The 14079-nt window shown below is 33.8% G+C and overlaps 1 protein-coding gene across 1 annotated transcript in view; it reads right to left on the bottom strand.

The window, feature by feature from the left end:
• Positions 1–14079, bottom strand: part of Dnah14 (dynein axonemal heavy chain 14) — a 345721-nt gene that overhangs the window by 294606 nt on the left and 37036 nt on the right. The window contains exons 8-10 of the mRNA XM_063237535.1: positions 8136–8280; positions 5058–5189; positions 4087–4334 (exon numbers count right to left, since the gene is read on the bottom strand). Coding sequence (XP_063093605.1) covers positions 4087–4334; positions 5058–5189; positions 8136–8280 — 525 coding nt within the window. The remainder of the gene's footprint in view (positions 1–4086; positions 4335–5057; positions 5190–8135; positions 8281–14079) is intronic.

Raw genomic sequence — 14079 nt, forward strand, 5'->3', positions numbered from 1 at the left:
AGGCAGTAATAAAAACCCTACCAATTGAGAAAAGTCTGGGACTCAATGGATTCATTACTAAATTTTACCAGAATTTCAGGGAGGAACTAAGGTCATCACTTTTTGAATTATTTCATGAAATTGAAAGCAAAGGAACACTGCTAAACTTGTTCTTTGAATCTAGCATTACCCTGATACCATAAGTAGCCAAGGACTTAAAAATAAAAGAAAACTACAAGACAATTTCCTTAATGAACATAGATGCAAAAATCCTCAAAAAAATACTTGCAAATAGAATGCAACAAGTATGATCATTATGCAACATGTATGATCATTAAAAAGATCATACATCATGACCAGTTAGCTTCATCCTAGAGATGCAAGAATGGTTCAACATATGTAAATCAGTCAATGTAATATATCACATAAACAGAAGTAATAATAAAAACACATAATAGTCACAACAGACACTGATAAAAGCCATTTATGACAAATCCACGTCAACATCATAATAAATGAATAAAAACTGAAAGTTTTCCCTCGAAAATCAGGAAAGAATTCAAACTATCTCTTTGCAGATGACATAGTCCTTTATATAAGTTCCAAAACCTCCACCAGAAAACTCTCAGCACTAATAAACAAATTCACTGAAGTGTCAGGATACAAAAATCAACAAAAACCAGCAGTGTGCCTGTACACCAATAATGAACCTACCGAGAAAGAAAACAGAAAAGTTTTACTCACAATAGCTTCAAAAAAATTAAACACCTAACAATCAACTAATGAAGGAGCTGAAGGGGTTCTATAATGAAAACTTACAGAACTCTGAATAAAAAAAGAATTGAAGAGGACCTTAGAAAATGGGAAGACATCTCTTGTTGCTAGATCAGAATAACTAATATCATGAAAAGTGGCAATATTACCAGAATAGATCTATAGATTCAGTGCAATCCTGTGACAACATCCTTCACATAATTAGAAAAACAATCTTAAAATTCGTATGGACTCAGAAAGGACCCAGAACAGGAAAAGAACTACATAAAAGCAAAATGAAAAGCACTGTTGACCTTTCATGAACACTTTGCAGACAATTTGGTTTGCAAACAGAAGTGTTTAGCAAAACTTTGTTTCTATTTGCAAACTCTGAATCAGGTAACGAACAGGGCCACAGTCATCTTTCCTGTATGAATATGAATGTAGCCACTTTTTCCAGAATTGTGGAATGAACTAAGGTGCCACTGAACTGAGGTACCACTGCACTGGATTGTAGTACAAGTCTATAAGAACAAAACATGATCCTGGCACAATAACAGACATGTAGACCAATTCAGTAGAAAAGAAGACACAGAAACAATACCAGGTACTTACAGTCATCTCATCTTGGCAAAGGACCAAAAACACACTTTGGAGAATACACTTCTCTGAAAGTGCATTCACTCTCAGAGAAAGTTGAAACTAGATCCCTAAGTCTTGTCCTGTACTAAAATCAAAACATGATAAATCAAAGATGTAAATATAAAAACAAATTTATAAACTGCTGAAAGATAACATAGGGGAGAACTTGAAGATACTTTGCACATGCAAAGATTTCCCAGAAGGAAACTCCAGTAGCACAAACAATAATAGCAAGAATCAAAAATGGGACTACATAAAATTTAAAAGTTTTCCACATCAAAAGAACAATGAGTAGGGTGAAAAGGCAACCTACACAATGGAAGAAAATCTTTGTTTGCTACTCTTCTGAAAAAGAAATGCATGAGGAACCCAAAAGAATTACCTAACCCCAAATCACAAATGACTCAATCAAAAATTGGCAAATGAACTGCATAGATACTTCTCAAAAGAAGTAAAATGGTCAATAATATATTTTTTAAATGTTCAACATCTTTGGCCATTGGGGAAATATAAATCAAAACTACACTGAGAGTCCATCTCATCCCAGCCAGAAAGATTATCATCAACAACACAGAAAGCAATGAATTGTGGCAAAATTGCAGGGAGAAGGGAATCCTGCTACATTGTTTGTAAGACTGTAAATTAGTAAAACCAATATGGAAATTAGTAGAGGTTCCTTAAAAAATTAAAAATAAAAATTCTGTTTGACCCATCTCTCTCTCTCTCTTTGGTATATTCTCAGAAGAATTAAATATATCATATTGTAGTGACACATGTATAGCCATTTTTACAACGGAACAATTGACAAAAGCTAAGCTCTGGACACACCTAGAGGTATAATATAATTCACATATTGATATAATATGTGAATATTATTCAGCAATAAATAAGAATAAAATCATGTCATTTGCAGTGAAATGGATGGAATTGAGGGCCATTATGTTAAGCTACACAAAGCCAGACTCAGCAAACTAAATATTCAATGTTTTCTGTTATACAGGGAACCTAAGAAGGACTGTTGGATTTGGAAGGAAAAACAAAAGAGGGTAACAGGACTGAAAATGATCAAGATATCTTATAAGGAAACAGCAATTTTCCAAATGAACATCACTATAATGTATTAAAAACATTTACTAAAAAAATTAAGAAGAAAATTTTAAAAATACATCAAAGACCTAAATGGAGGTGCTAATGTTATAAAATGTTAGCTATTATGTGTCAGATATTTATTCTGTGTTTATTAGCAACATCATGACATAGATGTTACTGTTTTCTCCATTTTATAAATGAGGGAGAAAAAAAAGGAAACTGGATCCTAAAGACTTTACTCCACCTCTGGTAGGTTAACAGCTATTCCAAGTCATACAACAAGCCAGAGACAAAACAGAGATTAGAACCTAGGGAGTTCATAATTTGAACTAAACAACATAATTTAGTTGAATAATTTGAACTAAAACCTACACATTCCAACATACCAAGAAAAAAAATACACAGAACATGTAATGTATTTAAAACTAAGGTGCAAAATGGCACACTAGGAATATGACACTAGAAAAACGTACAGGAAATGCCTACAAGAAATCATATAAAATGACAGGACATTGTATTTGAGTGATGGAATTAAGGGTAACTTTTGTTTTGCAAATTTTCTAGAAGATTAACTAACTCTGCCAATATCTTTTAAAGATATATTTAAAACACACACATGTACAATAAGATTTATAATCAATAAGATTATAATGTGCTGTCTATAAATGGTTGTGTCTATATGTAGGCTAAATCCCAGCACTGGCTCAAACCAGCTATGAGGCCTCAGGTAAGTGGTATATGTGCTTCGGATCAATAATAATTACAGAAACAGAATATATTATCTTTAATACTCTTTCAAATTTTTATAAAATGATATATTTTCAGCTGTTGTTGTGATAATGAAACTTTGGTTTAACTTAATGATACTGCCAAATTTTGATAGTTTGGACATAAAGTATCCCACTACTTCAATTGACATTCTCTGTCTGTTTCACAAGTTACAATAAATAGATTCCATTACAGAAAATAAGCATGAGGAACTCAGGGATTTAGCTCAGTGGCACAAGCACCTGCTTGCTAAGAGTGAGCTCAAGAGTTCGATCCCTGGTACCAAAAAAAAAAAAAAAAAAAAAAAAAGAAAGAAACATGTATTATTTTTAACAACAGTATTTAAATAGAAGGTTGGAGTTATTTTAATACTTGCTTTGGTAGGGAAATATTCAACAGATCTTGGAATTGACTCAAATTCCAATCAATCATCATGGTTCTTTGCAGGATCTTTCTCATGTATCCATCTGTAAGAATAGCTTGGGACTTGAAAGATACTGTACAGCTATGGTTACAATTACCAAGGCTAGCAAATAATATGAATTTCAGATACCCCAAAATAATTTTAGTATATGTAATTCCTGGGTTATATTTATATACGAAAATTACTCATTGTCTATTTGAAATTCAAATTCAGTGAGCATCTTGTATTTCATTGTGAGGAAAAAATTAAGAAATTTTCTTAAATTTTTATGGACAATATTAAAGTATTATCAAATAATAACTTTATATAATTGCAAAAGTGAATACAAATACTCTGCTGCAAGAGAACTTTTGGATATTTCCTTATAAGTAGCAATACATTATGAAATTATGATCATCAACTTATCCTAGTAGTCAAAAAGGGTGATCTACCTGATAAGGTTTTCATTCTTTTTTTCCATTGAAAACGGCATGCTAGCAGAACCATTGAATAATTCCAAAAGTAGTGTGACTGCGGTGTTCATTAGCTGACGGATGAGTTCTTGGAATATGTAGTCAACCAGCATGAGAAACCTTGCAATTGTTTCTAACAAACACCTATATTTCGGCAGCTTGAAATGTATTATGTCTTCAGGCAGCTTTGTCTCAAAATATTCTTTAACATCTTTCTTTTCTGCAACCTACAGTTTAAGAAAAAATCAAGGGACATGCTGATTGCTTGTGTTAGTACAGTACTATTATAGGCTGAACTAAATTTATCAAAACTTTTAAGATTTTACTTCATGCTTATTCTTCAAACATCAGATCAAAAGAGAGAAATTTATGAGTCTTGAAGCTTATGAAGTGTGGTGATTCATAGGCAGATTAGTTTTAGAAGTCTAACAAAGAAGGACATACCATTGAGTACTTATGTGTTCCTACATAGGACCTTCCTTCTGCAAAAGCAGATAGGGAAGAATGTTTGAGAAAAATGTTCATTATTTTAATAAATCTTTTCATAAAATCTTTGTGAAGTTTTGCTTCACCTAGTTATATTTCTCCTGAGCAGTGAACTTTCCTGTATCTTATAAAGCCATGAGCTTTGTAACTGATCACATTTCCTTTTATATGCCACCTAAAATTAGTTTTTCAGCATCTTGAACTTGTGTATATATAAATATGAACATTTACGTGTAGATATATACCCTGTGTATATGTTCTTCGTATTTTATTGCACCTAGAGAAGTTACTACACATAGTAAATAGGTAGTACTAGGAAGTTTGTTAAGTTAGTTAGCCTTTGTTTTCCATTCCCCATTTCCAACACTTATTTCCAGACATAAAACCTGGAGCAATTGCTTCAGTCAGTATATAGCAACCAAGAGAATATAATTCAAGAATTACCTTTAATTTTAAAAAGTTACCTTTAAGAGTGTACACTTTATCTCTGAAATTGCTTTATCCCTGATAGCCTCAAGGTGCTTCCGTGCCTGAGCAGCTTGCTGTAACTGTTCTCCACAAAATTCATCAAGGCAGTATGTTCGAGATCTATCCAGCTAATTAAATGAAAGCAAGTATTAAGTGTTGGAAAGCAAAGCTCATTAACAACAACAAAAAAGACAGATGATATTTGTGTACCCTTTTAGGTCATAAAGAAGAGCATGTTTTATAATTTCTGCTTTATGTGCTTTGTGGTCTATGTCCTGTATGCCTTTATATGTTCTTCAAATTTAAATAACCATAATTAAATCTAAATATTGGTTTAAAACAGAAAAAATACATTATTATTTTAAGTCATAACTAAGATGATCTAAAACAGAAAAGTTTTAAAGTTAAGATATTTTTAAATATCTGTAAACTTGGAGAACTTGCCAATTCCAGAAATCATTTTTACTTTTCAATTCCCAATTATTTGTTTAAAACATGCAATGAAAGTCAGGATAAAGAAGTTAAAGCTAAATAATAGAAATAGGGCAAATTTTAGTTGGCATTCTATCAGACACCAGCAAGAAGACATTTCCACCTGCTACACTGTCCATTCCCATCTGGTCCTGCATGCATACCATCCTTCCTCCTTGGAGCATTTTTTACTTTCCTACATTGTGTTAATTTTCTTGCCACAGTACAATTGCATCAAGAAACATGCAGAGCGCTTAATCCTCAGTGCACTGTAACGGTCAATAAACCTGTTTTCAAACTCTAAGAAAAGGGTAATGAGTTCTGGCTTCAGCATTTGATTTTACTCTTGGACCACTCTCTTTTCTGGTCCCATGTCTCATCATTAGGTTCTCAGCATTCCAGTGAAAAATGTCTCAAAAATCTACTTTTATTACTGTTCTCACTGCTAAGGTCCTACTTGAAGGCCTTATTTCTAATGTTTGTGTTATTTTAGTAGCATACTATTTCTTTAGCCCTAGTATCTCTCCACATAAAAGTTTTTCAATGAACCAATATCACAGTAGTTTTCCTCAAATACCATGCTCAGAGTCTTTCAGCAGTTGTTTCTGGGAGTAGTTCTCAGCATTTTCCTAACCCAAGAATCACAAGAGAAACTTACTAATTGTGTAGATTACCATCACCACTGACTGCCTTCTCCAGGGAAAATATCTACATCTTCACTAAGACCCAAAATACTTCCTATTAAAATCAATTATTCACTCTTAAAGAAGAGATCTTATCCAGAGTCTCCACTCAGCCTGATTCTGCACACATCCATGAGTGACGGCCTCTCCAGAACTCAGTTCAGACAATGACAGGTGAGGGTGCAGACTGATGGCCATGTATGTGCGAGGTAGGACCTTCAGTAGCTTCCATCTTTACATCTGTAATCTGGCTACCTCCTCCTCAGTTCCTCAGGGCCAGTCTTCCCTGGAGTCTGCACCCCAACAATGCAATCCCCTCAGGACCAGCTCTGAACTGGGAATCTGCTGACTCTCTGGCTAAGCCTGCCCTCTGCCACTCAGAGAATCCTGGTCCTGCATGCTACTGTCCTCACAGCCCAAATGGAGTGTTTGACCTCTTGGGAAGGTACCTTTACCATTTCCCTTTCTTCTGTTATTCTTGTCTTGCCAATGATGATTCAATGTGCCCTCAAACTAAACTTATGGAATGACTTATCCGTATTTAAATTCCTTATTTAACTTCTTTTTCCCTCCCTCCCTCAATGACTAGTCAAAGCCATGGTGGCCTATCTATTAGCAGGAAGCTGCCCTAATTAACCCTAGATAAAGAGAAACCCTGCTTTCTCTGAATTTCTACAGCATGGCTATAGTTTTAATAGTAATATTGACAGTTAACATTCTTTGGCTTGTGTTTTCCTAATTCACTAGCTAGAACAATTACCAAAGCAAAAAACGATCTCTAGGATTTATGATTTTTAATGTAAGGAATTCTTGTTTCTAATACATTATAAGCATATTGACAGCAGAAGTTTTTTGTATTCATTTTCTTCACACAACAATTACTTATAACAAAAAATCAACAAATAATTATATACTGGATGACAAAGTTTTTTTCTCTTCCTCTTGATGTACTGGGCCAGAAGTCTCCAGTATAGTCCTAAATTCTCTTCTCTGTGTTGATATTTCATAGACACAGATACTTCCTAAAATTTTCCTTTTCTTCCCACTCATTAAGTTAAGGGATATATACATCCTGTCAGCCTCTAATAAAACAATCTAATATCATAGCTCCCCAATTTGTTTACTTCTAATGACAAACTATCAAAAGTACTTTTCAGTGACTTAAGTTGAATTTATTCTTTTGAAATATTAACAGTCTCATATAGCTATATAGCATATACTTTGTAGTGGCTAATTCACCCCCCTCATTAGTTCTTTGATTTATCCACTCAAAGAACACTGAACAATCACTATACCTAATGGATTCTAAAATTGAGATATTAATTTACAAGTGTGGCTCTCAATTACACGTCTAGGCCCCTTTCTATTTTTCTTTCTAAATCTAAGTGACTTTATCAGTCTTAATTTTCAGTGTCTCCTTCATGGTCAGTGAAATAAAACCTGCTGGAATCTGCTTTAACTGTGCACTAAACACTTAAACTTAATTTCTGCTTCAAAAAATTTATTGTGTAAAATTTAACTAAATCATTCAATAAAGATGATCGCATTTCTAGAAAGATGAAAAAGAAAAATTCATAAATTTAACAAAAATCTAAGTTTTAACTTATGATAAGTCTTGACATGCTACACTGGAAAAAGAATAGCTGATAACTATTAATAATGTACTAGAGACAATTATTTATAAGTGATAGTACATACTTAGAGACATGTTTGAAAAATCTCATAGAATTAGGTCAAATAGAAATTCTTTCCAAGGAATGTTTAAACTATAGACTTCTAAGGAAATCACATTCTGAGAAGCAAGTTCAAAATACCAGCTGTCCACAGAAGGATCCCAATGTGAATCCAAAAACCTATGTTCCTTTATTCGACCAGGTTTCTAGATGTCAGCATTAGCTTGTAGAAGATAACCCCACCTACCTTCACAAGACATACAGCAGATGGATTATTCACATGTTTATTATAACCACTGATATTAATAGCATCTTCATAGAGTCCTCTTATGTAAAGCAAACAGGACTGAAATAACTCATCAGCCCAAAAGAGATGTCTATATAAATATGACCTGAAAGTTAAACATTTCCACATGTTTATATCTCACTCAAAAATTTGAAAAAGGAATTCAAAACTATCTAACATAGTAGGCCTGTATTTAAAATGTATTGCATTAATTACAAATTAAATGGTAATAGTGGTAACATTTAGCTGATAACATTGTAGTCAAGGTTAATTGGCTATGTTGAATGTGATAGCCAAGTGACATTTTTTTTTATTTTATTTAAGAGGAAAAAGAGAAAAACACAAAACAAAACAAAGCGGTGTAAGGGTACACGTAATACAGAACTACAAAAACAAAAACAAAAAACAGTAAGAAATCACCTATTAATAGATTACATATTATCATCTTAGAAATAATTGCTCAAATCACAGTATCAAAGAATACAAAGTGGACATTCAAACAGGGAGACTGCAAACAGTTGTGTTCAATGATCCAACCAAAAACATTAATATAGTCAGCTATATAACACCCCTAAACACACTTGCTGTTATATCCATTAGAGCTCTTTTTTTCCCCCCTCTCTTTTTTACAACAAAATTTACACATTTTGGATTTTATTACTCCTTAGTTCCTATTACTTTTTTGGGGGGTTAAGAATAAAGTCAAATATGGCAAAACAAAGCTGTCAGTCAAAACCAAGGATAGACATAGCACATGATGTAAAACAGAGTACAAGGTTATCAACAATGGTTATCAAAGATGTCTCTTGTTTCCTTAAAAAGAATTGTCTATCTCATTGGATATTATAAAGTTGAACAAAACAATAGAGAACAAGACCAATAAAACTTAGGCATTGTAAACATTACAGCACTTCCAAAGGAGACAATAGTCGAACCAGAATGGGCATCTTAGTGAATCTTATTGCCTTCAAAGTAGTTGCCTATACCCTCAAACTTGATACTATCATACAGAACGGAACAGAGTCTAATCAGTCAAAACAAGATCGTGGGAGTATTACAGGACTTCAAAACAAGTTAATAGGAAATCAAAAAAAGTTACTATTATATATCCTGCTAATTTTTTTAATTTTTCCCCTTAATTAAAACAAACATAAGAAATAACTAAATAATTTTTTTAAAGAATAAGGGAGACATTGAGATAAAACAGGACATTAACAATATAACAATAGAGGTCAAAGCATGACTGTTTAAGCAACCTAATGCTTCACCACCAAATAACCCGACTTAATAGTAGTTACCATAGTGTCTGTCTTTTACCTTGAAATATTTGAATAAAACTTCATATACTATAGCTTCAAATATTTCCATATCAAGAAGCCCAGAATAAAGCCTTTCCAATTAATAAGTGAAAACTTTATAAGGCTTCAAGGCCACATAATGGGGAATCATGATTACCACATATTTTTATATATTTGAATCATTACTTACATTAGGGAAACTATTCAGTATTCACACATGCGAGATAGATTTATTTCACTTATGAGTATGGTCTCAAGCTGCGCCCATTTATTGATAAATATCTCAATGTGATCCTTCTTTATAGCTGAATAATACTTCATTGTATAGAAATACCACAGCTTTTTTATCCATTCCTCAGATGATGGACACTTGGGTTGTTTCCAAGATCTGGCGATTACAAATTGTGCTGCTATAAACATAGGTGCACATATATCACTGTGGTATGATGCTTTCAGTTCTTCTGGGAATATGCCTAGAAGTGGGATAGCTGGAATAAATAGGATTTCCAATCCCAGCTTTTTGAGAAATCTCCAGACAGACCTCCACAAAGGCTGTACCAGTCTACACTCCCACCAACAGTGCAGGAGAGTTCCTTTTTCCCCACAGCCTCTCCAGCATTTGTTGTTGTTGGTTTTCTTGATCCTGGCCATTCTTTCAGGAGTGAGATGGTATCTCAATGTGGTTTTAACTTGCATTTCTCTAATGACCAATGATGATGAGCATTTTTTCATGTATTTATTTGCCATTTGCATTTCTTCATCTGAGAAGTGCGTATTCATCTCAGATGCCCATTTTTGGATTGGATCTTTGAACTTTGGAGATCTGAGTTTTTTTAATTCTTTATATGTTTTAGACAAAAGTCCCTTGTCTGAGAGAGAGTTCACTAAAATCTTTTCCCAGTTGGTGGGTTTTCTTTTCACTATGCTGGAGATTTCTTTTGACATGCAGAAACTTTTTAATAAGAAGTGGTCCCAGTTATTGATTCTGGGAAGTATTTCCTGTGCGATTTGAGTCCTGTTCATGAATTCTTTACCTACTCCTATGTCTCCAAGGTTTCTACCTAATTTGTCTTCCAACAGATTTAGGGTTTCTGTTTTAATATTCAGATCTTTGACCCATTTAGATTTTAATTTAGTACATGGTGATAGACATGGGTCTAGCTTTAGTTTTCGGCAAATGGAGAGCCAGTTTTTCCAGCACCATTTATTAAAGAGACTGTCATTCTTCCAGTGAACCTGCTTGGCTCCTTTATCAAAGATAAGGTAGTTTAGTGTGTTTGTAGTTGTGGTTGTATCTTCTAATCTATTCCATTGATCTTCGGCTCTGTTTTGATTCCAATACCATGATGATTTTACTACTGTTGCTTTGTAGTATAACTTCAAGTCAGGGATTGTGATGCCTCCTGCTTTGTCTTTGCTCCTTAGAATTGCCTTTGCGATTCTAGATCTCTTCTGGTTCCAGATGAAATTTAGGAGTGATTTCTCTAGATCTATAAGGTATGTTGACGGTATTTCTATTGGGATTGCATTGAATCTGTATAATAGTTTTGGGAGAATGGCCATTTCCACAATGTTTGTTCTTCCTATCCATGAGCAAGGGATGTCTTTCCATTTTCTGAGATCATCTTCAATTTCCTTTTTCAGTGTATTATAGTTTTCACTGTATAAGTCTTTCACTTCTTTTGTAAGAGTAACTCCTAAATATTTCATTATTTTGCTTGCTAATGTGAAGAGTGCAGTTTCTCTTATTTCCCTCTCTGTGATTTTGTTGTTCGTGTATAGGAATGCTATTGATTTCTGAGTATTGATTTTGTATCCAGCCACATTACTGAATTTATTTATTGTATCTAAGAGTCTTTCAATGGAGTTTAGGGGGTCTTCTATGTAGAGTATCATGTCATCTGCAAACAATGATAATTTAACTTCTTCTTTTCCTATCTTTACCCCTTTTATTTCTCTTTCTTGCCTAATTGCTCTGGCTAGTACTTCCAGTACTATATTAAATAGGAGTGGTGATAAAGGACATCCTTGTCTTGTGCCCAATTTTAAAGTAAAGGCTTTCAATTTTTGGCCATTTAGTATGATGCTGGCTGTTGGTTTGTCATAAATGGCCTTTATTATATTGAGGTAAAAACCATTTATTCCAATTTTCTGTAAAGTTCTTATCATGAATAAATGTTGGACCTTATCGAAGGCTTTGTCTGCATCTATAGAAATGATCATGTGATTCTTATTTTTGGCTTTATTGATATGGTGGATTACATTTATTGATTTGCGTATGTTGAACCATCCTTGCATTCCTGGGATGAATCCCACTTGGTCATGGTGTATAAACTTCTTGATGATTTGCTGGATCCTATTTGCCAATATTTTATTGAGGATTTCTGCATCTGTTTTCATTAGGGAGATCGGTCTATAGTTCTTTTTATAGTTGGGTCTTTCTCAGGTTTTGGTATTAGAGTAATATTTGCTTCCAGGAATGACTTAGGAAGGATTGCTTCCCTTTCAATTTCATTGAATAGTTTGAGGAGTGTCGGCATTAGGTCTTCTTTGTATTTCTTGTAGAATTCTGCAGTGAATCCATCTGGGCCTGGGCTCTTCTTGGTGGGTAAGGACTTAATTACATTTTCAATTTCATTAGCAGAGATTGGGTTATTCAACAGTTTTACATCCTCTTGATCTAGCTTTGGTACTTCATATGCTTCTAAGAATCTGTGTATTTCTTCTGTATTATCAAACTTTTGAAAGTAGAGGTTTTCGAAATAGGTGTTGATGATCTTCTGTATTTCTATTGGGTCTGTAGTGATTTCTCCTTTTTCATTTCTTATTGCATGAATTTGAGCTTTTTCTTCCCCTTTTTTAATAAGGTTGGCTAGGGGCTTATCGATTTTATTTATTCTTTCAAAGAACCAACTCTTTGATTCGTTGATTCTTTGGATTGTTTTCTTAGTCTCTATTGCATTGATTTCTACTCTGATTTTTATAATTTCCTCTATTCTTTTGGCTTTGGGCTTGACTTGCTCTTCTTTTTCTAGCTGTTTGAGGTGTAGCATCAAGTTATTCATTTGTATTCGCTCTGTTTTCCTGATGTGGGAACTCAGTGCAATAAAATTTCCTCTCAGGACGGATTTCATTGCATCCCACAGATTCCGGTAAGTTGCATTTTCATTTTCTTTTAGGTATTGTTTAATTTCTTCTTTAATTTCTTCTGTGACCCACTGATTACTCAAGAGTGTTATTCAGTTTCCATGTGTTTGCGGGATTTTTGCAGTATCTTTTATCATTAATTTCTAATTTCAGAGCGCTATGATCCGATAACATGCAAGGGATGATCTCAACTCTTTTGCATTTGTTTAAATATGTTTTGCGAGCTAATATATGGTCTATTTTAGAAAATGATCCATGTACTGCTGAGAAGAATGTGTATTCTGATGTTATTGGGTGGAACATTCTGTATATGTCTATCAAACCCATTTGTTCACAGGTGTGATTCAGTTCTGTTATTTCTTTGCTCATTTTCTGTCTGGTTGATCTGTCCCTTGGTGTCAATGGCGTGTTAAGGTCTCCTGTTACAATTGTGTTATTGATAATTTGAGTTTTCATTTCTGTTAATAATTGTTTTATATAACTGGGTGCTGTGGAGTTTGGTTAAGATAGTTATCTCTTCCCCTTGGAGTTTTCCCCTTACGAGTATGTAGTGACCTTCTTTGTCCTTTATGGTCATTGTTCGTTTAAAGTTCACGTTGTCTGCAAACAGAATGGCTACTCCTGCTTTTTTTTGGATTCCTGCTGCATGAAGAATTGTTTTCCATCCTTTGACTTTCAGTCTGTGAGTATCCTTCTGGGTTAGATGGGTTTCCTGTAAACAGCATATGGTTGGATTTTGTTTCTTGATCCATTCTGCTAGTCTGTTTCTTTTGATTGGTGCATTGAGACCATTTACATTAATGGTTATTACTGTTAAATGCTGGTTAATTGTAGGAATGTTATCTCTCTGCTGTTGCATCTTTATCTTTCTGTTCCGTTTAATTATTTGCTTTGCTTAGTGGTTTTTTCCTTTGTGCATCTAAACTGTCTTTCAATATTTTTTGCAGGGTTGGTTTGATGTTCATGAAGTTCTTCAGCTGTTCTTTGTCATGGAAGTATCGTATTTCACCATCTATTTTGAATGATAGTTTTGTAGGATATATCAGTCTAGGTTGGAAATCATTTTGCTTTAAGATCTGGAATACTTCACTCCATGCTCTTCTTGACTTTATCGTTTGTTCTGAGAAGTCTGCTGTGATTCTGATAGGTTTTCCTTTATAAGTGATCTGTCTTTTCTCTCTGACAGCTTTTAATAATCTATTCTTGTGTTGGATTTCTGGGATGGTGATTATTATATGTCTGGGTGTAGTTTTATTTTGGATATGACTATTTGGAGTTCTATATGCTTCACTGATCCTGATGTCAGTTTCTGATCTCATGCTTGGGAAATTTTCAGCTATTACTTCTCTAAATATCCTCCTGACATCCTTCATGTTGTCTCCCTTTCTTTCATTAATCCCTATCATTCTTATGTTATTCTTCTTTGCACCATCTTGCAGTTGTTGAATTTTTGTTTCCTG

The sequence above is a fragment of the Cavia porcellus genome, unplaced genomic scaffold (genome assembly GCF_034190915.1).
Source record: "Cavia porcellus strain 051 isolate PalLab524CR breed Dunkin Hartley unplaced genomic scaffold, mCavPor4.1 scaffold_26, whole genome shotgun sequence".
NCBI lineage: Eukaryota > Metazoa > Chordata > Mammalia > Rodentia > Caviidae > Cavia > Cavia porcellus.